This window comes from Trypanosoma cruzi, genomic scaffold (assembly GCF_000209065.1).
Source record: "Trypanosoma cruzi strain CL Brener 1047053516373 genomic scaffold, whole genome shotgun sequence".
Taxonomy (NCBI): domain Eukaryota; phylum Euglenozoa; class Kinetoplastea; order Trypanosomatida; family Trypanosomatidae; genus Trypanosoma; species Trypanosoma cruzi.
Genome location: NW_001849190.1, coordinates 3550 through 29581, shown reverse-complemented (window position 1 = coordinate 29581; position 26032 = coordinate 3550). Strand labels below are relative to the sequence as shown.

The following is a 26032-nucleotide window of genomic DNA, read 5'->3' as shown; positions in this document are numbered from 1 at the left end:
AAACAACTACTTCGAAAGCATCGCTTGATGGCTGTGGGCGCGCATTCTCGTTCTGCAAAAAGGCCGCCGGCGACCGCAATGTTAGCTTCGCGCACCGATAGGTTGTTATGCGCCTCTTCCACCTGCGAATGAAGCTGAGCGCTTCGATCCTGCATTTCCGCGATGGCGTGGGAGTGTTCAGCGATCGATCGCTCTTTTTCGGGAATGATGACCCCTTGCTGGACCCCCAACTCCCGGGCTGCACCCACACGATGGACGGGAGCGCTTGTGTCTCGAAATTAGGGATCTGGGGCGCCCGGAGATTCGCAACATGTCCTGTAAGGCTCGAATCCTCCCAGGGTTTGGTGGTAGATTCCGAAACCAAGCGTAAGCCTGTCATCGAGGTGGCCGCTGTTAACGTTGCATCCGACGGCCCGTTTTCATCAACAAAGGTGAGCTGCACCTGGATATCGCCATGGTTGCGTACCAAGTCTAACATGTGGGCGCCAGTGTCGGTCCACCGCGTCACCGAGTAAAGGGAAACACTGTCATTTCTCTCAAACAACTTGCGGGAATCAGGCGCGGCTGTAAAAAAAAAAAAAAAAAAATATGACACGGGTCTGCCAGGAACGCGTAGCGTAGCATGAGAAAATTGACGATGTTTGGGTAAAGCTGCAAGGCTTCCAGGTGCTGGGTGCGCTTCTCCAAGATAAATGCATTTTCCAACAACTGAATAAAGAGAATTGGAAGACGTCATCATACATCTGCAATGCCGCCGTGGGAGAATTATAGAGATGATACAGGAAGCGTTGGGATAGAGTAATTGGCTAGGTGAGGGCAGTGCGATGATACGCGTGGTACCAGATATTCGACACACGGAGATGCAGCTGCTGCATCTGCAGCTAGGGTTTTTCTTGTCTTGCAGGAGGAAGCCTGCGGCATTTTCTAAACGAATGACCTTCGGAGGAGTGCAATCGATTCTCCAGTGAAGGCAGTGCATGGATTGAGAAAAATGGAAAATTTGCGAAGTGGTTTTTTAGTTGGCATGGCGCGATGCGTCAACAAATCTTCCCATTGCGTTGCAAGACATCAATGAATGTAGGAGTTAGGGTGCCCACATGTGGTAGATGAATTATTGCCGCACCCTTTTTGAACGGAGTTTATTGGTCCGTTAAAACATTTTTTTCTTGCCCTTCTTGCAGGGATAAACAGCCATCTGTTCTATTTCTCAAGCAATTTGGAGTAAATAAACGGTACACTTATATGTCTCTGTGTTTCTGTCCCCTCTGTGGAGGAATTTATTCTTTTATAGCCCACCTGTACTCTTTTGTTGTTGTTACTTTGTTTGTATTGTGATATAATGCAGTATGCCGAAGGATAAAGGGGGAAGAAGGTAGTAAAACGATGTTGCGCTCCGCATTGTCCGTGACACTTTGTCAAAGTAAATATGTGAAGCGCCGACAGCCACGGCGTGCGACACACCACGCGATGAGTAGTACCAAGTTGGGGAAGGAACGCTTTGACCTGGCCGAGGCTCTTTATCGCGACCGTCAGCGTGTGGAAAATAACCGAACGCTGCCGTGGCGTGCACGTATAAAGCAACTTCAGTCGTTTCCGTGGAAAATTTTTTTGCATTTATGTTGTTTTGTTCATGGCTGGTGCCTTATGTGAAGGGCATGCACCCACGTGAACTTCCTGCTCTTGGAGAGGGAATACGCATTCCGGAGGAGCTTCAGCAGCGAGCCACACCAATGCCGGCGTTTATGCACAGGGCAAATGATGATAAACTGCACAAGTAAGACGAATCACTTTTTTCCATTTTATTGGACGAATCATGCTGCACGCTATCACATGTAATATTTGTCTTTTTTGGAGAGACACAACAGACGATGTATTGCCTCTTGGTTATCGTTTTTTTTTCTATTTACTCTTATTGTGTGTCTTTGTGTGTGTTTCTGATTGGTGACATGAGAGTGATGGAAGCGTCACTATTGGACGTTTTCTATTAAACTCCGTCACTATAAACCGAAATTGGCGCCTTCATTACATTAATTTGCAACGCCATGGATGTCTTGGCAGGACGGACGCCTTTATCTCAGCGGTATGAATCTTATCACCAGCGTTTTCACGGACACCATTCAACATGTACCCTTGGGGAATGAGAAGCTTTGACGCAGGCGTTACTTTTTTCCACTTTACTTTTTTTCCCGTTTTTCTGTCATGGGTGGTGAAAGTGTCGTATTTTGACGGGATTTAATGACACAAACAAGGAAGAACGGTTGCTGCCAATGATGGGTGTGTGCTCCACGCAAAATGAGGTATTTGACTCTCTGATGTGCCTCGGACACCTTCTCTCGCTGTGTGAGGGGTGCCGGAAGTCACATGTCCTAAAAAGTCGGAATAATTTAACTAAACATTTTTTTTTTTTTTCGGGAGCCGTGTGACCACGTGCTTCTTTACACAGTGCTGTTTTCCTCTTGATATTGTGTGCCTCACTTCAAACCGTTTCCCTTTACTGTGTTTTTCTGTATGCCTTCAGTCGTGTTGGAAGGGGTTGCAAGAACTGGTCTATTGCTGCTTTCATCGTATCATACACAAAAGATTTTCCTGACAAAGCGGTGAACATTTGCCGTTGTGGGCCAAATGACATTAATTCTGCCCTTTGTGAATTGCGCGACGTGCTGGCGATTGGGGACCCACGCGTGTGATTTGACTTTCGAATAAATTTGACACACAAAGACACCTCTAGCGCGTTCTGGAACTTCTGAATAACTGGATGGTTCTGGACAGCACTGCGATATTTTCGCAATGCGGGGAAACAACTGCCAACAAAAGAGCCTGAAAACTTCTTTTTGCTTTTGCTCACGTCTGCTCACGTCTGCTCCATTGGTTAAATACGCCATGACCTGAAGCAGGAGAATGTCTTTCGTTGCCAGAAGAAGATGTCTACAAGTATAGATATGCCATACGTTTTGGGCGTATACGGCACTTATATGGTATCGACAACGAAATTACATTACTGGAATGCCCGAGGAACACTGATTTAAATTGGAATCGAGAAAGTCAATGTGGGTTACTACGGCGCCCAGAGCGAACTCCATGACGTCAAGTGCGATGCATGGTCGTTGGGAGCGATGCCACACATTCTTCTAGGCGGTCGGGTACCCTTTGGTGGGGCTCCTCTAAAAGGGAAGCAGTCCAGCGCATTGTGTCTAACACTTTGGGCCTCTTTGGAGGCAGTTGGAGAAACATATATTGCTGAGTGCCGTGGCAAATGTCAAGGCATGCGGAACACTTGATCCGCAAAACCAGCTCTTGCGAAGGATCCACGTAACCATGCATGGGTAGAAGGTGTGCCATCAAACGCCCTTGTAGCGGAAGGGCAGGAGGCGCTTCATTATTTGAATAGTCAAGCAACGTCACGTGCCGCATTACGTTTGCTCCGTGCAAGGAGTTCTCTTTTGAGGCATTGTGGTTCTAACCCATCGTCTGGGGAAGTGCCCTGCGTCACCCGGACAGGATTGTAGCTGTCATTGGGACGCAGTTGCAAACGTATCGCGCGATGGTGCAATAACACGGGCTTTGGAAGAGCTTTTTGCCGTCCAGCAGAGTGGCGCTTGCGACGTTGCTGTGCATGTCTTACTGGATTGTCCTCCTGCCGCATCCAGGATGTGCGTGAGCTTATTTTTTGTTGGCAGGCGCAGCATGGATGTCGGTTTCTTTTTTGGGTGATTGAGAGCCTCCCGGAGCCGGAGGCGGCGCAAGGTCTGAAAGAGCCGCCAAACAGTAATAAGTACGTTTAGCAGCGGCTTGCGAAGGCGTTTAGAGTGATTGATGCGGCACATACGTTTACTGTTGCACTTGCAGCCAAACTCAGCAATGAGCATAGACCCAATGTTATGCCTACTCTGTCAGATAGGCCGACCAAAAATTATTCCCGGCAACCCTCGCTATGCCCACCGAGGCTCCCGGCAGGGCTGATGAACCGTTTGGGGGTTGTCAGAAGCCCTTCTAATGTTACTCTGCAGCCAACAAAAGTTTCACCCACAACAAAACGGCAAAAAAGGGCATACACCGAGACACACGACCGAGGTTCGCTACAGCCCATGCTTTATGAATCTTTATCTCATGAGTATTTTGTATTGCTTTCTTACATCATGGACAAAATGTCGGCGGGCTATGGAAAGCGACATTCTTGACAAACGACCCCTATTTTGCACGGCTGGACATTGCTGTGCGTTGAGTAGCGGTGCTCCCACATACGCATCTCACGATGCCGTTGGCGTGGTGCTCGAAGCAGAAATTGGCTGTGCCACATATATATATATATATATATATATATGTGCTACGCGTGTTTTATTATTATTGTTTTTAATGTGCTCAAACACCTTTTGTCGTCACTTTTGTTGCACAAAGACACACAGTTTGCCGTTGTGGATTGCTTTGTGGTTTGTATGTATTTTTTATATTTTGCGCTTTTTGGAGTTGCATTTTTGCGCGGTGGAGCATACATGCAGGGGATGCGTGTGTGTGAAGGGCAGGGAGTTTGCCGCATTTCCCACGTAGCAGTGTGAGTATACTTGCAGAGAAGACTCTTACGGCTATGCAATGTTCTTGTCAGTCCTTATTTGCAGTCCTATTTTCTTGTTTAAATTTGTAACAGCCTTTACAGTGTTCAGTTATAATTAGGGTGTGAAAAGAGAAATGCCTTGCAGCGGGTTTCCTGCCGGCAAAGGACGTACTTTTCTTACTTTTTTCTGTGGTGCTGGGTCTGCGGCATTGAAAAGGTCGTGTCTCCGTTCTCTTTTGCTCATGAGGTGGTGTGTTGACGACGCACGTGTCGAACCATGGCACAGCGGGGCTCTCTGCAGCTGGTGGTGTCTTCACGATCTTTTTTTTGATGTTGTTTTAAGTGGCACCATTTGTTTGCGTTCCGATGCGGGGGGCTATGGGGATTCCGGAACATCTGCTTTTGGTGGCAGTGTGTACATGCCATTTGAACTCGTGAGATGGTTTTGGGAGACCTGATGCTGTGGTGGCGTGGGCGTTTTGTCGTCCAGTTGTGTTTGTGTTTCCCTACGTATCCACCGGCGGAATTACAGCACGGGGTGTGGGCGTGTCAACCCCGTAGGTCTCAACGGGGAGCACACACACGGACACACACAGTTTATCTTTGTAGACACTGCCTGAGGACGTGATTGCCACGGGGCGGTGCTTGTGGCGCCACACCCACCCACGCCACGTTTGGCATGACTGTTTGTGTGGAGGGTGACAATGGGCACCGCATACTGTTACTGCCACTCCCTTAATCGATGTGTCTTTTGTCCCATGCTGCTCTTGTTACTCTCGTAGGAGAACTTTTCACCACTTCCCAGCTCCCAATATCCACAATGCGCTCTTACGCATCTCTCGCCGCGCTGTTCAGAGCATTGAGCAAGCACTACTGCCAGGTGCTGCTCTGGACTGCTGTTGTGTTGTTGATTCTGCTTAATTTTGTTTCATTGACGATAGACACAGATGTGTGGCAGGTTCCCTCCATCCCTGTGTACTGCAGCGCGTTTGCACCCTCTCCAACGCGGGAGCCAAGGGTTGCTCTTATTGTTGTTCATACGGGCTACTCTCCCGGCTGGTGCAGGATGCAGGTGAGCTCCATTCTTTCCCGCGTGTCTGTAACAACGATTGGCATGGGGGCGAATTACACACACACATCCCGCCCGTCGTTGCTGCTGGACTGCATAACTGACGAGGGCCTGCGCGATGAGGACGTGGTGGTGGTGTTCGATGGTGGCGACACGATGTTCACCGGACCCCTTGGGATAAAGCAGGCCGTGGAGGACTTTGTGGCAACAACAGCGCCCACCGCAGACGCCTTCAACGCCACGGCGGTGCATCGAGGTGAGGCAACAGCCCCCTTGTTGTTTGAGAGTGACCCGGTCTGTTATGCGCCACAGATGGAACTCATGGTCCCATGGGGGCCTCCAGAAAACTTTGCGAAATGCGGTTGGTACTACGAACGTGTATGGGAGGCCGCCAAGTCCTCTGCGGATCAGCGCATGGTGCGTTTTCTGGCGTCGGGGTACCGATACCTCGCCGGTGGAGGAATGGTGGGGCGTGTGTGGGCATTTCGAGAGGCGTACAAAGCATATGCGAGCCTTTTGGCGACGAGTGATAAATGGTGGTGTGACCAGAGCATCTGGTCACTGTTGCATGTGTGGAGCGTGACCCGGGACACGAATGTGACTGCCGATTTCCGCATACGATATGGTCTTCTGAGTCTTGACTACAACAACTCCTTCTTTCTCACACCGCGTTCCGGGGCCTTTGGGTCCCCGGCGTTGTATCATTTTCCTGGGTCCCCTTACTTTTGGGACAAAATGCCTACACTGCTGAACCGCACAACGTGGGTGGACTGGCTGCGTTATTCCCCTGACGTCATGAATGAGACCAGGGATTTTGTGCAGAATGCCACTGTGAAAATATATGACACTGATCGGAAGGCAAAAACGATTTCTTTTCCTGAAGTCTGCTCGTTGAACGACGTTCTCAATCCTGAATGGTTGGCCCTTCCGCTTAGTAAATAATTTTTTGCAGTGGCCATGCTTGGTGTGGTCCGCACAATAACACTGTGTACGCGATGTAACTTGATGTATTGAACAGCTTATGGAAGGATTGCGTCCGATGGTGCAAAACTTTCTATTATCCCCTATTTAAATGGAAACCTGTAATTCTTTTTTGTTTGCACTTTTTGGTTTCTCTCTGGTGGATTGCGGATGCGTCGTGGTTGAGCCGCGTTGGAGGGCGAGACAATTCTCATTTTTCACCCCACCCACTCCCTCGGGCCCGCCTTGCTGCGGGGTCGTGGGCCATTGGGGGAAGGACTCGAAAGGGACGCTCATTCGCAAGCCGCCCGGAAACCAGTTCATATGTATGCATCGGGTTTGTCTCAGACCACCAGACCGTTGTTCCGTTGTTTTTTTTTTCTTTTGCAAGTTGTTTCCGTAATTGTTTAAAATTTTTTTAATTTTGCTGATTGAACGGTAACACGTGAGGGAAAACAGCTTTTATTTGGTTTAAGAAGTCGTTACTAAATGTGTGATAAGATGAAGCTAAACAATTGGTGGGCGCCTTTTTTGGCACTTATTTTCCTCATGCATTACATGGCTTGTGTTTTTGATAATACACCGCCTGAAGGGTGGCGAGGGCAGTTTGTTTTTTACTTTTTTCAGTCTCTTACCACTGCACAACGCACTGTTATTTGTGTGGAGAGGCGACACACATCGAAGGCGCGGAATAGTGTTAATTTGCGAATTCGCAATGGATCGATGTAACGTGGAGTGTAATTTTTGAGGGAATTAATTTTTTGCTTTTTTTTTTTTTTTTGCTTGATGGGTTTTTATTCTGAAGTGTTATTTAGTTTATTTAGGATGTAATTTCGTTTTGCTTTTGTGTGTATGAATAGAGGAGAGGTGTATATATACCGCCAAATAAACGTTTGACCATTTTTTTTTTTGTTTGCTGGGGGTTCTTGGGCTGCTGTATAATTAAAATTCTCAGTATTATTATTTTTTTGATTCTGGCACGTCTTTTGCGGGTTTTGTGTTGCTTTAATTTTGTGCCTTTTTTTTTCTTTGCGTATATGCAGGCACAGACACACACACAGAAACGCACGGTGTACACATTTTGCTGCAGGCGGACGCTTTTTTTTTTCACGGTGCCTGAGTTTTCTTGTGGTTTCTGCTTTTTTCCGTGGACAGGAGAGTGAGAGAGGCAGTGAGAGTGCGCCGTGGCTCTCATCCCCTGTGCGATTGCTGTGACGGTGGGTGAATGTTTTTGATTGCACTTTTGTGCGTTGCTGTGGGTGACCCCTGCGGGGGTGCGTGGCCCCAAAACAAAGTTGTCCGGGGGCTCACCTGTCGGCACGATGGCCGCAGCGTTTGGCTGTCACTTTGTGCACTCGGGGAATATGCTACGACGCTTTTACGTGCTTGTTGTTTTGGGGTCAATGTGCCAGCGGCTGTGCGATTGCCGAATGGAGAAAGAGTAGTGGAGGGAAGTGCGTGAGTGCAGCGGTCAGCAGTCGCGCTGTGTGTCTCGCCGCGGAGGGCATTGCCCACCCAACCCAGCACCGCTCCTGTCGGGCACCCTCTATCACACTGCAGCATCGTAGTCGACGTCACCAGCACGCAGCGAGGCAGTGGATGCCGCCGCCGCCACGAGTGCGACCGGAAGGAGACATGTCTGCTGTTGCGTTTCGAGGGGGTCACTCCGTGTGGCACAGTGGCCTGCCCACAACGTCCTCGCAGAGTCCGCACACGAAACTGGGCACTGGACGCAGAGTGTTTGCGTCGTGGAGGACACCGCGGTGGAGTCCCTCCATCCCTCCAGGTGGACGGACGCCTGATTTTCCTTTTGTTTTTATTCAGGCGGGTTGCTGCGCGATGGCACCACAACAAGGCAGTTGTTTTCACCGTGGAGGGGTGATATCTGTGGGGCTACGCATTGGGGATATGAATGGCGAATGCAATATTGAAGGCAGCCTCATGGCTTTTTTGTGCTGTGCGAATTGCATAAATTTTCGATAAAAAATATATACATATATAAATATATTTTCCCTCTGCGGGAGCTTACCATGATGCATCGTTGTTGTGGCGTGTATGATTTGTGCTCCCTGCATGTGGCCGCTGCTGCACCGAATTCTCCTCCCACTTTTGTGGGTTTGTACGTGTCACGGTTTATGCCCGCACTTCCTTTTGTTAAGTGTGCGGTGACGGCGGTGACACACGGGTGCGGGACCGTGGCGAGCGGTATGCGTGGACGAACCCTCCGTGCGCACCACGTTGTTGTTTCTCACCAACACTGTGCTGGGTGGATGGCACTTACTTGCCGTCGTTGCGGTGGTTCTCGTGCATGTGGTGTGCATTTCACACCGTGTAGGTGATTCTTTTGTTGTGGCTGTCAGTTATTTTTATGCATATTTTCTTCTAATTTTCCTTTTGATTGCTGGTTAGTGTTCAGCTTTAACTCAACCCAACTAAGGAAGCAAGAAGAAACAATGTCCGGAAGGCCCGAGAGTGCACAAGGTGGCAATGTGGGGAGTCAAGCGTCTGCTGTGCCGCAGGGAAATGGTCGGAGAAGAGCAAGGCCGGGGTCTGAAGGTGACACAGATCAACCCGCTGCGACACACACAAGAGACGAGGAAGCGCAGCTACCACAGTGGACCATGAGCAGCAGCGTAGAGGACACTCTGCTGGAGGGAAGCACTGGCAAAACCGAAATGAAGCTGAATGAATTTATTCGTAATTATTTTGGCGGCAGGGACGTTGTTGACACCAATGAGAACGTCTCTATGTCGGTGTTTGTTTCGAATCCCGAGATGTTTATTAACGACAATGAAATATTGGGCTTAATAACGGCATCGCAGTCTTACCAAGAGCTGAAAATAGAGGTGTATAATAGGGAAATAGAGCTGGATGAGAGGGAAATACTATTGGAGGCTATCAATAGACTTCATCACGAGGGTGTGGTCTCTCTCGGGCAATGGAGGGACTATGAAAGAAAGGATACGGTCATTCTTCTTGCAAGGGCACAAATAAACACAGCCTTTTCTCAGGTACTGAGAGGAGAGTTGCGGGAGGCGGAGGAAAGGGCAAGGCGAGAACGACAAGAACTGGGGATTACCGTTTCCTCCAGGACTGATGATGTGGTGTTTGAGGGAAGAGTCTGCGTGGATGAAATGAAGCTGAATGATTTTTTGCGATGGAATTGGACGGCAGGGGCACTGTGGACGCCAATCGGGATGTCTTGCTGGAGGAGTTTTTTGAGGGCCTCAAGAAATATATTTGCGATGCGGGAGTATTGGACGAAATACAGGCATCAGGAGCTTATGTGACGATGGAGGGGGCTGTAAGGGATGAAATGGATATGGAAGAGGATTTAAGCAGGCCTTACAAAAATGGTGTGTACAATCTACTGAGGTGTTTGGTGGCTGCTGCAGAGGTAAAGGCAAGTGTTCATGGAGTCACTAAAAGGTTCTTGGATGCAGCTGCCGAGGAGGCGAGGAACCCAACGACGATGAGTGCACCGAGGTACCTGGAGGGTTGCTACGAGTCTGTGCACAATGCGAGTTGGCATCATGTCAAGGAAGTTTCTGGCGGCGAGGGGACGGGAATGGAAGTGAGGGAGGGGGAACCACCGCAGTCATGGACGTACAAGGCAGTTGGCGAATTTCTCGAAAATGATGACGGTGTGGAGCAATCCGGTGCACCGCGTCCCAGGCTGGTGGTGCTCACCTCGGACAAGGGATGGCCGTGCACGTGGAAAAGGAAGGAGGATGAATAAATCCACTCGTGACTGCTATGTGAACTGTGAGATGGATCGAGTGTGGCAGATCGTCAAGGGCGATCTAACCGAGTGGTTCAGCCCTCACGGCGGGACCGAATTGACGCCTGGGCGACGTGAGTTGATTGGGACGCCCGGGATTGGGGAGTCGATGTCTTCCGGCTCGTACCTCCTCTACCAGCTGCTGCACCACGATGCGGAGAAACTCCAAGTGGTCGTCTACAGTTTTGGTGGGGGTGCAGTGTAAGTGTTTGACAAGACCGCCAATACGGTGACAAGATACAGCGATGAGGACATGTGCATCTCTGAATTGAGAAGTTTGAGGGGGCATGGGAGGAATGTGTATATTATCTACGATGTGGCAAAGGAGGGAACGCCGCCACCGAGACATTTTGCGCCTACTTCTGGATGAGGCATGATTGCGGTGTCATTCCCAAAGGTAAACAACTATGATGAGTGGGCGAAGCAACTACAAGCCGCGCGAATCATCATGAATTGCCCTGACGAGATGGATGTGAAGGCGATGTGTGCATGGATGAAGCGTGACGAGACTGCGGAGAAACAAGCGAAATACTGGAAGATGGTCAAAGAACACATGGATAAAGTGGGGCCGATTCCACGTCACGTCTTTGATGCGAATAAGTTTATTGCACACTCTGCTGCCATTGAGGATGCCTTGGATGGGATCAAGTCTGGGGATGGTGAAAAGCACTTTACACATTGGGGAGTGAGACTATGGTATTCTGAGAATCCGCCTCAAAAGCTCGTGAGGGTTGTCCGAGCAAGAGGAGAGGTCGGTGCTGAGGTATTTCTCAACGCACCGATATCTGTTTGCCTCTGACGTCGAATAACGCACCATTTTGGGAAACGTGATGAGTGAGAAAGGTATTTTTTTTCTGTTGCTATTATTGGGGGTGAGGGATACTCATTTGTCTGAGTGTACGGGAAGGTTTGACTTGCGCGCATTAGTTTTTTTGGGGAGTTTTTCAGTGCGTTAGTAGAAGACGTTAAGGAGCTGGGGCCACCAGCACGCCGTGGAGGACAGTGCGCAGTGCTGAAAGCGAACCCTGAAGGGCACCCCGCCGAGTTGTATGTGGAGTGGTTGCAATGGAATACCACACAAATACTAATATAAAGCATCGGTTGCTGTGCATACCGGCGGTTGGAGCCTTTTTGCTGTTGGACGCCTTTTTCTTTGCGAAGTTACCGCGGAAGACGCTGGTTGGGCTGCGGATGACTACGACGGGTGGGCACCATACCACCGCCAGCACTGTGAGGCAGTTCACTGAGTGCCTGGCGGCATATTTTGATGTTTGGGGGGAATTATCCCGAGAATTGTTGTGGGAGATTATTTATGTGCAGCACAAAGACAGCGCGCCGTTGAATGACTGGCAGGGATCCCTGGCTCAGCCGGCCACCTCAACGTGGTGCCAGGGTCTAGTACTCTTAATAAAGAGGAAGCTAAGCGCCTGCTGTTCATGCTTCAAACCCGATGAGTAGTTGTTACTTAGTTTTACGGGCCGGAAGGGCAGATGTTGGAGCCACTTGTAATGGCTGCCCGCGGAGTAAGGTTATCCTTGCTGCTGAATTCCATCGTACGCTTACCAGAGCTGCACATTTGAGGTGTAGTTACTACGACTGGTAAGAGAAGAAAAAAAAAAAAACTGGCAGGGATGTGATGTCGTCAATTCCGATAATGTGAGCAAGGAGGAAAACCAATAAATTGCGGGGTTTCGGAAAGAAAAGGTGCGACAGTACCAAGTGACAATGTCATCCGGAGACTTTGGAAGAGATGCAGCTCTCCTAAGTGAGGAATAATCACCGAAATAGGAAAATAAATTGGGGGATGAAAAGGGGCGGTTTTGATTTCAGTTAAAAAGTACTGTGAGATATATATATTTTTGGATATGTGTGTGTGTGCATACGGTGCGGGTGCATCATCCACAGACGGCAGCACAGAACACAAATGCCAAAAAAGTCCAACGCTATCGAGCATAACAGTGACCGAACAAATTGGGGAGGGAAAGGGGATGTTTGGCTTCTGGTGAAAAACATTGGGTGATTTTTATATGGTATTTTAGTTGTGTGTGTGTATACGAGGCATAATTGGAGAATTGCCCCGGTATGAGGGAATTATTGTGGCTGGCGGTATGGCATCATTACAGCATGTTCCATTTTTTTCTATTGTGTTCTAAGGCCCATCACTAACGGAATCATTTTTAAGGGACGGACGACGAATAATTTCTATTGAGGAAATGGTGCGCTCCGTGTGACCGCGTGGAGTAAGGCGCCGCATCCTGTTGGGGGCGGGACGGATTGTTTTGAATGGGACCACCGCGACGTATGCAGAATTACGGACTGGCCCGCCGCCGCACGACACGCTGTGTGTGTCGACTGGAAATCGTGAAAACCGGCCAAAGTGAACTGCACTAAGAGACAATTCTGTGTCTACTCCGCCGCCTGGCTTTGCAAGCAAGCGTAGAGAAATGGAGCGGACACTGTAGATGTGAGGAATCTGTGCTGCACGAAAAAGTTGGCGCAGTTTCTCCACGGTGTGTAAAGGCTCTGTCCCCAACAGTGCTTCTGCACGGCGAGAAGGCGCGAAGCCTCTCGTAGATGCAAAGTAACTTCGATGCTTGTGGTAGGCCCGTTGCCTTTTTTTTGATTTGTTTATTGCCTGGTTTACAGAATTATTGCTTTGTTATTTTATTGATTCTTGGCAAAAACTGATTATTGAGCCACCGCGCTGTTCCGTGGAAAATACATAAAATGCGCGTGTTTCACATCCTCTGCCGAAACTCCCTCTTTGCGTGACGGGGCTTCTTTTCAAGTATTTACTTATTGGCCGGATGTGCTTGACGATGTTGTCTGGCGTGCGGCCAAAGGATTCATTTGAGGAAAGTCAATGTAAAAGAAGAAACGGCCACTGCACGGCGTTGCATTTTTTGTGTGGGTTGCGGTGCCTCCACGTTTTATTGAAATGTTTGTTGGAGTAATTCTTGTATTTTCATTGTGCTTGAGATGCGCGCCTTCTTTGTTTGGTCATTGCGGCTGCAGTGGGACTCTGCGGCTGCGTACTTGTTGCACGTGTCGCAACTCATGCTGTTGCTCCCTCGCTCTGTGTTGGTGGGGGAGTGGGCGAGCGACGGCGTTGGTGGAGTTGCGCCCCAGTGGGGAGGGAAGGCACCGACCGCTGCTGATGGTGACGGTCTTTGCTGCAGGCGATCTGAGGGGATGTCGTTACCGGTGTCACAGTTAACCGAGATGGATGAGGATTGCACCGCATCTCTCTTCCCTCTCATCATCCTCTCAGTCTACAGCAGCCACAGGCCACACGCACCGCGCGGCATCTGGGCGACCACCATTAGGATGGCTGCGGGCCAATCGGAATGTAAAATCGGTGGGAACCCTTTTTTCCCGTGTCTGCGTACTGCCGCCGTGCTTCTTCATTCTTCATTTCGTCATTGTGTATGCAGTGCGCGTATGATTTTGCTGTTTCTTGTGCTGTGCCGACCCATCGGTCATACTAGCAGCGCCAGTGGTCATGTTTGTTTTTGCCTGGGCCCCGCTACTTTGCACGGTGGCTGTGTGGGGCTGCGTGGGCGGTCGGAGGGCGATGGTGTTACTGATTTGATTGCGTCTGCTCGGCTTTGTGTCAGTGGCCGTGGTGGGGATCGTCTGTGGCTGGATGCTTCTGTGTGTCACTGTGTTTGGTTACTCTTGTTGCTGCCTCTGCCCTCTTCTTCTCTTCCTTTTTTGACCAAGCATTTAGAGCTATTTTGGCTTGACCAGCACAACTATCGTTTTAAGGTGTTAGGGTTTACTCGCAGTATTAGGATTAGTAGTGGTATAGCGATCTATCGGAATTGTGTCTCTGTATTTGCCATCTGTAGGAAGGGATTTGCGAAGCGAGAGGATTGGTCGACGGGGCGAGCGTGACACACCACGACAGCCCTGTTGGTACCTGTTTGGGTTGGTGGATGTGGTCTGCGGTGGGTGCGTGTCCGCGCAGCCGGCACCGTGTGCGGCGCAGGGCCATTGCGGCACCGTGTGCGGCGCTGCTCGTTGTGTTGGTGCTGGTTGCGGCGGCGGCGTGGATGACTGCTGTGCATGCGGTGGTGTTGCGACTGCGAGGCGGTACGGTGGACAGAGCCATCACGGTTGGCCGCGCCGTGGACACGGTGCTGATGGACGGCGTGTATATAACGAACGGCGTGGCTGTGGTGTTCGACGTTGCGGCGATGCTTCCCGGCAAACTGCGCATCGAATTGAGGAACTGCGTGTGCGACGGCGGTGCGCAGATCTACGTGCGGGGCTACAGCGACGAGCCGACGAGTGACCGGAGCCTGGAAGTGAGCGTGAGCGGGCTGTCTGGGAGCTACTGCTCGCTGGTGTTTGTGCACAACCTGCCGGCACACACGAACGTGACGGTCCGTGACTCGACGATTGTGACGCCGGGGCCGATGCGCTACTCCCAGCTGAGCGGGCTGACGGACGCGGTGGCGTCGCCGCTTGTGCTGCACGCGACGTCGCTGTTGCAGTCGCAGCTGCGTGTGAGCAACACTGTGCTGAGGTCGTCGCATACGGGCGGGTCGGCGGTGTACGTTGGCGGCGGCGTGGACCTGCTGTCGAGCGCGGTGGTGCTTGACGGCGTGTTGCTGGAGGCGTCGGGCGGTCCGACCGCGTCTGCGGTGCGTGTAACTTCCTCGTCGCGTCTCAGTCTGCGGAGCCACTCGGTTTTCTCCGTGACGAACGTGTCGGTTGTGAGCAGCGGCGGAGGCATTGTGCTTGGAGAGCGCCTTGCGGTGCTTGATTCGGTGCTGCGCTTTGTGGGCGTCGAGGGGTCTGTTGCGTCGTCAGTGGTGCACTGCGACGGTGGGACAATCGGTGGCGGCGGGTGGCTGGACCTGCACGACGTGTGGGCGGTGGGCGAGGCGTCGTCGGTGGCGTCGCTGTCGGGGGTGACGCTGAGCGGCGGCACCGTGTCGATTGCGCGCTGCACTGCCACCGGCGCTACGCTTGTCTCCGGGCTGGCGATCACGAGCGGCGTCGTGTCGGTGCAGTGCAACCGTGCCGGCGGCCGGGTGCTGCAGAGCAGCGGCGACTATCGCTTGGCCGGCCTGCCCTCCGTGAGCGTGGTGCCGTGCGACGGCTGTGCGGCTGCGCTGGCGTGCTTTGATGCGCTGACGGCTTCGTTCTCCGACTGCGCGTGCAGCTGCCGTGCCGGCGGCGTGGGCGAGGCGTGCCTGCCGTTCGAAGTGCCGGTTGCGAGGGCCGGCGGCGGTGGTGGCGGTGCGGGAGACTGCGTGAATGGCGTGACGCTGACGGAGTCGGTGACGGCTGGCGGCGGGCGGGCGACGGCGTGCTTCGACTCGGTGGTGTTTAGCGGACCGATCATTGTGGCGGTGGACCTGCGCTTGATGGACTCCTCCGCTGACGCTTTGAACGTGACGCTGCGCCACTGCGTGCTTGCGGGCGGCGCACAGCTGCGGATTGGTGGCCTCAGCGAGAGCACGGCGCATCTGGTGCCGCACGCTCTCGTCAACATGACGAACGTGACGTCGCTGGAGGGCACGATTGTGCTGCAGGGCACGATGCCGCTGCACTCGAGTGTGCTGCTGGCGAACTCAACGCTGCGCGCGACGGTTGGTGGGTCGCAGTACGTGCCGACGAACCGTGGCTACGAGGGATCCCGGTATGGCCCCGCGCTTGTCCTGGACGGCGTCCGGCTTCTGTCGACGCGTTTTGTCATGACGCGGTCGTCGCTGGTGTGTGGCGGGGGCTTGTGCGCTGCTATCCTCGTGGAGCGCAGCTTTGTTGTGAACCTGTCTAGCGTCTTCTACATGGACAACTGCGTTGTTATGTCGCGGACGCACGTGATGTACGCTCTTGCGTCGGACCTGCGTGTCAGCGGCGGCTCCGTGTTCTCCATACAGAACAGCTCGTGGAGTGTGTCGAGCACCGAATACTACAGGGGCGCGTGTGTTTTCAGGGATGTCGCGGTGGCTGGCGGCAGCGTGCTGCAGATTGTGTCCAGCACGTTTCGTTCCGGTTTTGCCATGCTCATTGCAAACACGCTGACCGTGACTGGCGGCAGCTGGCTGGTGCACCGCAACAACGAGTTCCACACCGCCTACGTTGTGTACGTGGCCAACGAGAACGGCGTGGCGTTTTGCGATCGGAGTGTGTGGTCGATACTTCACAACAAATTCACGTACCGCTCGTACCCATCAACCATTCCACGCATGACAAGCAACTGGTCACCACCATCCGACTCGCGCCCGATCATCTACGGCATGTGCAACGAGGCAAGGGGCTCACCTGTGACGAATTATCGCGACGACCTCAATATAGGGACGCCCGTGACGGTGCTGGATTGTGGCGCGTGCACCATGGACGCCGTGTGCTTTGCAGCGAGGACGAGCAGCATCAGCGGCTGTGATTGTGTGTGCGCTGCTGGCGGTCACGGTGACACGTGTCTGCCAGCTGCGGTTCCGGACGGCCTTGGACCGCTCCCGCTCCTCGATGCGAAGGACACGGAGGTCCGCTGCGTGCACGATGGCAGCATCAGCTCCGTGGACGTTCCTGATCCCGGTGTGCGTGGTCTGTGCTTTGTCAACGTGACCTTCACCGCCGCGATTGTGCTGGACCTGTCGTATTTTGACGCACCGGAACAGACACTGAACATCACGCTGCTGCATTGCGTCCTCATGGACCTGTTGGTCAAGGGGAGTGGTGCGCGCGTGCAAGTGAGCGTGAAATCCTCGATGTTGGATTTTGGTGATTTGGAGTTTAGGGGTGATTTTGGCACTGGATCCCAGATACTGGTGGTGGGCAGTACGCTTGTGACGACGTTGGGTTACGCTATTGCCTTTCCGGAATTTTTCCTCGGTGCGAACTCGACACTGCTGTTACTCGACAATCTCATTGAAGGAAGTAGTTGCGCAGTGTATTTATCCGATGCTGTTGTTGTTGATGGTGGCGGGGTCATTATAAAGGGAAATACACTGAGGGGTGCGGAAGAGGGCGTTCCGTTGGAATCTGCTTTTTTGTTCGAATCTGTTGTTGTGGGGAATGGCGGCTACTTTGACGTGGAGAACAACACGATGGGAGCAGTTAATGGCATTTATTTTTATGGGGACACCACCGTGAGCTCCGCGGGGCTGCTGCGAGTGGCGGACTGTACATTTGCTGGCAGCACGACGGTTTTGAATTCCGTGCTGGTGTACTTTGACGGCTCTGTGATTCTCCAGGGAGGTGCGCAGTGGCGTGTGGAGGGCAACGGCGTGAGTGCAGCCTCAGTATTGAGTATTTCGTATTCCCAGCACAAAATTGAGCTTTTGGGCAGCGGCACCACCGTGGTGCTTTCAAAAAACCGTCAGTTGGACTCCAGAATGCCCTTTGTCAATATTTTCCCATCGAGCATTGTAGTGACGTCATCCGCGCAGTTTGTGGTGGGGTGCAACATGCAGGGCGATGAGGAGGTGTCGTACGACGGTGTGTTTCCGGAGGAAGTGGAGGTGTTCGGGTGTGGCACATGCAACGACGACGCGGCGTGCTACATGCCCGGGACGGAGTCGGTGGACCGCAGCTCGTGCTCGTGCAGCTGCAAGGACGGATGGCATGGCGCATCGTGCCTTCCCTTCGAGGTGCCCGACACGGTTGTGCCGCCCTTGCCGGAGAGAGCCGTTGACGGCGACACGAGCTGCGTGTTGAACCAGACGCTGACGAACCTCACGCTTAACATGTGGAAGACGCACCACTGCTACATGGGTGTGGCATTCAGTGGCGTGGGTGCCGTGCTGACGTTTTTCCTTGACAGTATGCCGCTGCATCTTCCCATCAACATCACGCTCAATGGGTGCACATTCCGCGACGGTGCCGCGCTGCAGTTTGTTGGGGGTGCTGAGGCGGCGGAGTCAGCCGGCGTCCTGATCCGCGTGAGCCAGACGGTGATGCGGTCCTCTGTCGTTGTGTTTGCACTTGCCCTCCCGCAGCACTGCGACATTGCCGTCACGGAGGTTGACGCGGTGCAGTCCTTTGAGGTTCAGCTGCCGGACACTAGGATTACCACATTGAGCGTCGTGATGTTGCGGAAAGTTGTTTTGAATGCGTCCTCGCTGTTGGTGAGCAACGTCAAGGCACATACATCGAGGTATTTGGGGTTTGGTTTGTACTCGACTGGGACGCTGAAGCTGGTGATTGGCAGCTCGCTGTACGTGCGGTACTGCAGCTTCGATAAATACGCGCACATGTTTTACATAAACAAGCTGAGTGTCAGTGACCACTCTGTTTTTGCTTTGCTCAACAATACGATGTCCTCCGGGACGAGCTTCTTGTGTCAGTACTACGGATTCAGGGTGTCGAATCACAGCGTGTTGCGCGTGGTGGGGAACAGCGGTATCGTGTGCTACGTCATCCGTAATGAAGAATTGTGGAATGTCCAGCAGTCAAGCTGGCTGGATTGGCGCGACAACGACGTGGGTGTGGGTGCGATGTTTTACGAAACTGAATCTACCTTTTTGGTCATTGACAGCAGCAGTGTGGTGACATTGACAGGCTGCAAGATGGGCTCGACGGGGTTGTCGGTCCCGCTGCTATCACAGGCTGCCGCCGGCTACCGGTTCGTTGCTGGGTGCCTGACGGTCGCAGGACGGGAGGTGACGACGGCGGCTGAACTGGAGCTGAACGGCATCACCAACGTGACGACGGTTGCTGCTTGCGGGGAGTGCTCGAAGGAGGGCGACTGCTTCGCTCCGCTGACGAAGGCGATCAGCGACTGCAAGTGCCAGTGCGCTGCTGGAGGGCACGGCGATGTGTGCGTCCCGGCGCCTGTGCCTGCTGGCCCGCCACCACCGCCACCGCTGCCGCCAGTGCCGCCCACACCACCGCCGCCGCCGGTTGGTGAGTGCATCAGCGACATGGTGTACCCCGAGGTTGCGCAGGCTGTGGGTGGCGGACTGTCGTGGCTGTGCTACCGCAACGTGACGTTCAGCGGGGGTGGCATGTGCCTGACGGTGCTGATAGGGGCGATGACGGGCGACGTGGTGAATGTCACGTTCGATGGATGCACGTGGAGGGACGGTGCCGTGCTGCTGCTGTTGGGCAACGCGTACGCCGCTGTGGAGTCGATGAACATCGTCGTTGCCGGCAACACATTTAGTGACGCGCTGCTCAGCCCGGAGGGTGGGTTTCCACCGCACACGAACATCACGATCAGCGGGAACCGCTTCACGGTCACGAGGCTGATCCCTCGGTCGGGTTTGGACCATACAAGGCCGTCGTGTGTTGCGATGAATGGGCTGGCGATCAGCAACGGCTCCGCGGTGGTGCTCAGTGGCAATGTGTTTCAGACCGTGAGGGCATTGTCAAGCGCCATCCGCGTTCTCAGATATGCGCTGAGGGTGTCGTGCCACTCCCTGTTTGCTGTGATGGGCAACACGTTTCGTATGGCTGGCGCTAACAGTACGTTGATACATCTTGGGGGGTCTAGACAGAAATTGTCGCTGAGTGTACTGAACAACTCTGCCGTGGTGATCCGAGGCAACATTGTGTCGAGACCGGTGAAGTAGTTCATGTCATTTCTTTGGGCTTTGCGTGTGGAGTCTCTTTCAGCGGTCATGTTTCAGGGCAACGACATGCAGAGAAGCTTGGCTGTTTTGTTTTCAAGCCACTCTTCCTACATTTACTACCACTCCTGGCTGCAGTTGAGCGGCAACCTCTGCCGCGTTTCCCCAGTGGTTGCTTTTGCTGTTTTTAACCCCAGGATGAATCTCCGCGACTCCACGGTGTCTGTGTCCGGCAACCGATTCATTTCTAGCACGGTCACGCCAACATTGATAAAGGTACTCAAAAGGCCCCGCGATCTCACAAACGGTGTGGTTGTTACCGCGTGCAACACTGTGAACGGCGGGGAGGAAGCAAAATACGCCATTCCGTCCGTGTACAATGCCACCATCCTGACCTGCAGCGACCCATGCACCCTTTTGGCGTCGTGCTTCCCCGCGTACACGACGACTGCCTCGAGTGATGGCTGCGCCTGCAGGTGCGCTGAGGGCGGCCACGGCGATGTGTGCCTGCCCGTTGCTGTCCCCGAGCCACCGAGCACCGACGGCGCCGACTTGTGCGTGCGGGACGTGCGTGTGGGTGTGGAGGTGAACGTCAGTTTCGGGACGTCGGTAGTGTGCTACGTTGGTGTGACCTTTGCGGCGGACGTCGTGGTGGACGTGGAGTCGATGTCAGGGAGCGTGCGCAACGTAACGCTGGCGAACTGCACGTTTGTGGGCGGAGCGAGCCTGTACGTTGTCGGGTGGCTGTCCGACCCGCCTGCTGGCGAGCGCGCCGATGTGTTGGTCAGCGGGCTTGAGTCGCGCTCCGGCGGCGGCGTGGTGGTGGCGAACCGATTTCCGCCGGGCTCGCGCGTCACTGTGGTGGACTCGGTGCTGGTTGCAGAGGCGCGTGTTGCGTACCGCGGCGCCTACGGCCTTGGCGACGCGTCTGCGTGTCTCGTGGTGCACAGCGTGAATCTGACTGGGAGTGTGTTGACCATCGCGCGCACGCATATGGCGGCGGTGTTTCGCGACGCTGTTGGCGTATTGGTGTTTGGCGGCGTGGCGCTGTCGTCGCGCGGAGCGCTGTACGTGGACGGGCTGTTGGTGCAGACGGCGCTGGGGCTGTGCGTGTCGGTGGAGGGCGGTGTTGCGGCCAGTGGCGGATCCGTGGTGGCGTTTTTTGACAGCGACTTCCTGCTGTGCAAGCATGCGGTGTCTGTGCGTGGGGCTGTGAGCGTGTCGGGCTCTGCTGTGGCGCTTGTGCGGAACGGCTTTTCGTCGACGGCGGGCTACGCGGTGGCGTTTTATTCGGCGGTGAGCCTGGCCGACGGGTCGATGTTGCTGGCGAAGGGCAACGTGCACGACGGCGTCTCGAGGGAGATGCTCCACGCCGCTAGCGCCGTGACCGCCGTTGGGAGCACGCTGAGCTTTGTGCGCAACCGAGCGCTGCTGCCGCGGATGCTGTCGCTGAGCCTGTCGCTTGCGGCTGGGGCGCATTTGAGGGTGGCGTGCAACGACGCTGGTGGACGTGTCCTGTCGACGGTGGAGGAGTACGCCGCGGCTGGTTTTGGCGACGCTGGGAGCATCGACGTTGCTGGGTGCGACGACTGCGACAGGGACACGCACTGCTACGCGCCCGGGACGGCGTCGGCGGGCATGAGGAACGGTGTGTGCGTGTGCGCGTGCGGCAGCGGCGGGTACGGCGAGGCGTGCGTGCCTGTGGGAGCTCCCGCGCTGCCGCCTGCTGTGGGCACTGCGCCGAGTGTGTTCTTCCGCGAGGGTGTGACGGTGCGGTCGGTGTTCGTTGTGCCTGCCGGCGCGAGCGAGGTGACGCTGCGCCACGTTGTGCTGGACGGCGTGAGTCCTGTGCTTTACGTGCCGTGGATGGCGCGGGATGGCGTGCGGATCGTTGTGCAGAACGTGTCGCTGCTGAACGGCGCCGTGCTGTACGTGATGGGCGGTGGAGGGTTGCGCGGTGCGGTGGCGGCGGGGAGCGACGAGAGCGGGCCGGTGGAGCTGTCCGTGTGCGATGTGGAGGCGCTGAACGGTGCGCTTGTGCTGACCGGCACGTTTCCCGCGGGGTCCGTGCTGACGGTGACCGACTCCCTGCTGGTTGCCGCGAGGTCGACGCCGCTTGTGTATCTTCCCGGCTCGCAGTCCTCGCCGTACGCACCGGTGCTGGTGCTGTCGGGTCTGCGGCTCGTGCGGTCCGTGCTGGTTGTCTACGGTGTGGCCCTAGTGACTGTGATGACTGGTGGGCGGACGGTGGTGGTGGACGGCGCCGTGCTGGAGCTTGTCGGTGGCGGTGTCGCGCTGGACGCTGCTGTGTTCGGTGGCGACTATGCGTTGTACGCGAGTGCGCGCGTGGTTGCGTCGGGTGGCGCTGTGCTGCGCGTGTCGGGGAGCCAGGTGTACGCCGCGCATGGGTTGGTGTTTGGCAGCGGGGTGGTGGCCAACGCGTCCGCCGTCGTGGTGAATGACAACGCCGGTGCGCTGACCGATGGCGCGCTGCTGGTGCTGCGGGGGTCGGCGTCGTTTGTGTCCGGGTCGTGGCTGTCGGTGCGCGGCAACAGCATCAGCGGCATGCTCCTGTCGCTGCCGTCGCACCCGCGCAGTGCGGAACTTGTGCAGAGCACGCTGACGCTCCACGGGAACGCCGGCAGCGGGTCCGTCGTGATGGACGGCACCGTTGCGCTCGTGGACGCCGGCCGAAGATTCGTCGTGGGGTGCCTGACGCTCAACGGGCAGGTGCTGCAGCCGATGGGCTACAGGTCCGCCGGCATCATCGGGGAATTCCGCCCCGTGGCGTGTGGTGTGTGCGACGCCGACGTGCGCTGCTTTGGTGCTGCGACGAGGGCGATGTCGGGGTCGTGCGGCTGCCGCTGTGCTGAGGGCGGGTACGGGCGCGACTGCCTGCCGGTGTACCTGCCGCACGTGTACGGGTGCAACCGCACGCCTGGCATGCCGCTGCTGAGCCACACGGCGACGGTGACGGAGACGCGCAGTCTGACGCCAACACCAACGCCAACACCGAGCCTGAGCGCGACGCACTACGGTCCGACGCAGTACGGGCCGACGGAGACGCTGCAGGTGACGGAGACGGTGGCGCTGCCGTCCACGCGGACCCCGACGGCGTCGGTGAGCAGCACGCTGTGGTGGAGCGACGTGGCGTGCCCGACGCTCGCCGTGACGACGACGGCGGCTGGTGGGAGCCTGACGCAGAACGACATCCGCGGCGGTGGGAGCGTCGTCCCGACGTTGCTGATGGTGGCGCTGCCGCCGCCGTTTCGTTGGGCACGCGACCCGCAGCTCGGCACGCACCTGAGCTTTGTGCCTGTGTCGACTGCGCAGTCGCGTGGGTTTGGCGGTCCGTGGGGAGCGATGCTGCGCAACGCGACGTGGGTGCGCAACGCGACGAATCCGTCCACCGTCCTGGAGCTGGCTGTGCCCGTGCACCGCGGTTACTTCACTGCTGCCGACGAGACGATAGTCATTCGCTGCGACGCTGCGGCGGTGTCCGGCGGCTGCAGGGGTGTGCTGCTTGGGTCCTTCACGATCAGGTCTGACACGCTGCCCGCCGCTGCCAGCGCCCTCTCGGCGATCACCGGCGTTGTTGCGGGTGCGGCGGCTGTTGCCGTGGTGGTGACCGGCGGGCTGGGCTCCGTTCTGGAGATGCAGGTGCTCGGCGTGTTCGCGAGGATGTCATGCGCCTCGACACAGGAGCGTGCGAGCACCGCTGCGCTGCCGTACTTCCTGTCGGTGTTCGCTGCCCTTGACCCGCTGTGGATGGTGGTGGGCAACGCGCTGCTCGCCGCTGTGTTCGGGTGCGTGCACTGCGGTGTGACGGCCGCATTCCAGCGGTGGCGCGGCGTGGACGCTGCGAGTGCGTGGGCGGCGATGCGCTTCCCGAGCCTGACGTACGTCGTGGCGCACGCGATGCATCTAGGCATCTTCTTTGGCTCTGTGCTCGCACTGGCGATGCCCGGCGCCCGCGTGCAGCATCGCGTGGTTGGTGTCGTTGGCGTGCTTTACGGTGCAGCGTTTCCTGCTGGCGTGTGCTACTTGATTGCCCGCCACACGGGCGCGAGCTTCACGAAGTACTGGCAGTTTTCGAGGAAGCCGCTGCACGAGCGCCTGCTGTACCCCGTCGGGTATTGGCACCCCGCGGCGCAGCAGCGGATGTACGGCGGCATGCTGACGAACATGAGGGGCAGTTACGTTTACTGGTGCGTGTTCCGGCTGTCGGTGCTGTGTGTGGTGGGCCTGATTGCGGCTGTGCACCCGCCCGTGGGAGGCTGCCACGTCCAGTACTTTTGCATGGCGGCGGTGCTGGTTGCGGGCGCGGGCGTGGTTGCCTTCACGAACATGATGCGCTCGGCCTTCCTGACGGTGTTGCAGACTGCGAGCTTTGTGCTCCTTGCGGCGCTGTGCCTGGTCAGCGCGGCAAACCACCTTGCGCCGGGCGAAGGCGGTGCGAGGGCGTACGTGGCGATCGTGCTGCTGCTGACCACTGTGCTGCTTGCGATCACTGTGTACAGCGTCGTTGTGTGGTACGCGGAGGACCGCTACTGGCAGGAGCTGCGCGAGCCGCGTCGTGGTGGGCTGGAGGCGCTGCTGCGCGATGACGAGGATGGTGACGAGGACACGCAGAAGCTCCACGAAATGACGTCATTGTCGTATGCCTCAGGCACCGCCGGCGCGTCCTTGTACATACCACCCGCACAGCTCCAGCCTATGGCCGGTGACACCCGCTCAGACGCCCTGATCCTGCTCGACCGTGCATCCAGTGCGAGCTGCAGCATTAATTATGCTCCTCTGGACAGGTGAAGGTACTCTGCTTGACGAAAAATTTGGCGCAGGTTTTTTTTTTTTTTTTTTGAGGTGGAAAGGCTCCGCCCCCAACAGTAACGCTACACGGCGAGAATACACAAGGCCCCTCGGAGATGTGGCATAACGTGGATGTTTTTGCTAGGCATCTTCTTTCTTTCCATTATTCATAGATTGGTTGGGCGATTGATTTGCTGTTTTTAGTTTGGTTTATCGAATATCGACGAAAGCGGATTATCGAGCTATCACGCTAGCCCGGGGTGGATGCGTAACGTGTGTGTGTGCGTGTGTTTTACGGCCTTCGCTGCAGCACCGAATATGTAGGCTAGTGGCCTCTCTTTTATATCTGTACTCAGTAGTGAGGAGGTGCTTGACGGTGGTGGCTGGTGTGCGGGCCATGGGATGCATTTAGGAAAACGTTAGGGAAAACAATCGATGAAGCCCTTCTGTGACGCGTCACCTCCTGGAGGTTGTGAGTGTGCGTTGCTGGTCGATGAGGGAGGGCGTGGGGGCCACGGCTGTGCAGCTGAGCAGCCCCCCATCGGACTCCGCAGCGACAGCGTCATTGATTGTTGGGTTTTGTTGGTTTGTTTCTATTTTTTGTGCGGGCGCCTGCAGTGGCACTCTTGTTCCACGACGAGTGTGTGGGAGGGCATGCCTGTCGCTCTTTATACTTCTGATGTTGTGTAAAATGCAAACAAAGAATTATGCGGAATGATGTATTTCTTTGTGGATGTAGGTACTGATGTATTATTTTGGACTACTCTGGTGGTTACTCCTGTCTCTTTTTACGTTGTTCCACACATGTCTCGTTGTTTGCTTTAGCACGGCCACACGGGCAGTTTGAGTTGCGGATAGTTTTTTATTTTTGATGTCATTTCATTTCAGGCACTAACGTGGGCACGTGCGGCAAGCATTCACTCTCCACAGCATGGTGCCTGATATTTTGGAGTCATCTCAGATGTAACGCAGGCACCGCCGCCGTGGCACTCATGGGAAGTGAGGTGGAACGCGGGATAGCGAAAGATATTGTGCTGCACATGTGCCTGTTGCATTTGTTTTTTGAGGAGGCCTTCAATTTAGAAGAAGAGGGATGAACATTGCACGACTCTGTGGCTTGGAGGAGTTGTTACTCCATTTTTTTTAAGTTTTTGGTATGATCTCCGGTTCCCACCCGTGCTTGCTCCGATTGCCTCCCTGAGTGGAGCTGCGCCACGGCCATCCTTTTCTGTTGTCCTTTGCAGGAGGAAAAACACATTGCGAGTGACGAAACCACACTTCATGCATGCGGCGTCCAGGGAGGTACATATTTGAGATGGAGTGCACATATGTGGATG

The 26032-nt window shown here is 55.1% G+C and overlaps 1 protein-coding gene and 4 pseudogenes across 1 annotated transcript, besides 12 other annotated features; all 5 read left to right on the top strand.

Annotated features, from left to right (window-relative positions):
- Positions 1 to 588: a mobile genetic element.
- Positions 1 to 8318: a sequence feature (areas not merged during assembly with more than two copies in the genome that could not be assigned to a particular haplotype).
- Positions 568 to 590: a sequence feature (AT_rich).
- Positions 1384 to 1836, top strand: Tc00.1047053506243.135 (annotated as a pseudogene).
- Positions 4296 to 4321: a microsatellite.
- Positions 5292 to 6560, top strand: Tc00.1047053506243.110 (expression site-associated gene (ESAG-like) protein, putative; the record flags this gene model as incomplete). Its single annotated transcript, XM_807550.1, has 1 exon — positions 5292 to 6560. One exon carries the CDS (start codon positions 5292 to 5294, stop codon positions 6558 to 6560), a length of 1269 nt encoding a protein of 422 aa, XP_812643.1.
- Positions 8319 to 9269: a sequence feature (heterozygous, non-Esmeraldo-like haplotype).
- Positions 8558 to 8589: a sequence feature (AT_rich).
- Tc00.1047053506243.94 lies at positions 9032 to 11716 on the top strand (annotated as a pseudogene).
- Positions 9270 to 9697: a sequence feature (areas merged during assembly that could not be assigned to a particular haplotype. This can correspond to areas where the two haplotypes were merged or to regions with more than two copies in the genome that were merged during assembly.).
- Positions 9698 to 13064: a sequence feature (heterozygous, Esmeraldo-like haplotype).
- Positions 11717 to 11980: a mobile genetic element.
- Positions 11981 to 12135, top strand: Tc00.1047053506243.77 (annotated as a pseudogene).
- Positions 13065 to 26032: part of a sequence feature (areas not merged during assembly with more than two copies in the genome that could not be assigned to a particular haplotype) that runs on past the window's edge.
- Positions 14298 to 24695, top strand: Tc00.1047053506243.50 (annotated as a pseudogene).
- Positions 15593 to 15680: a microsatellite.
- Positions 19164 to 19217: a microsatellite.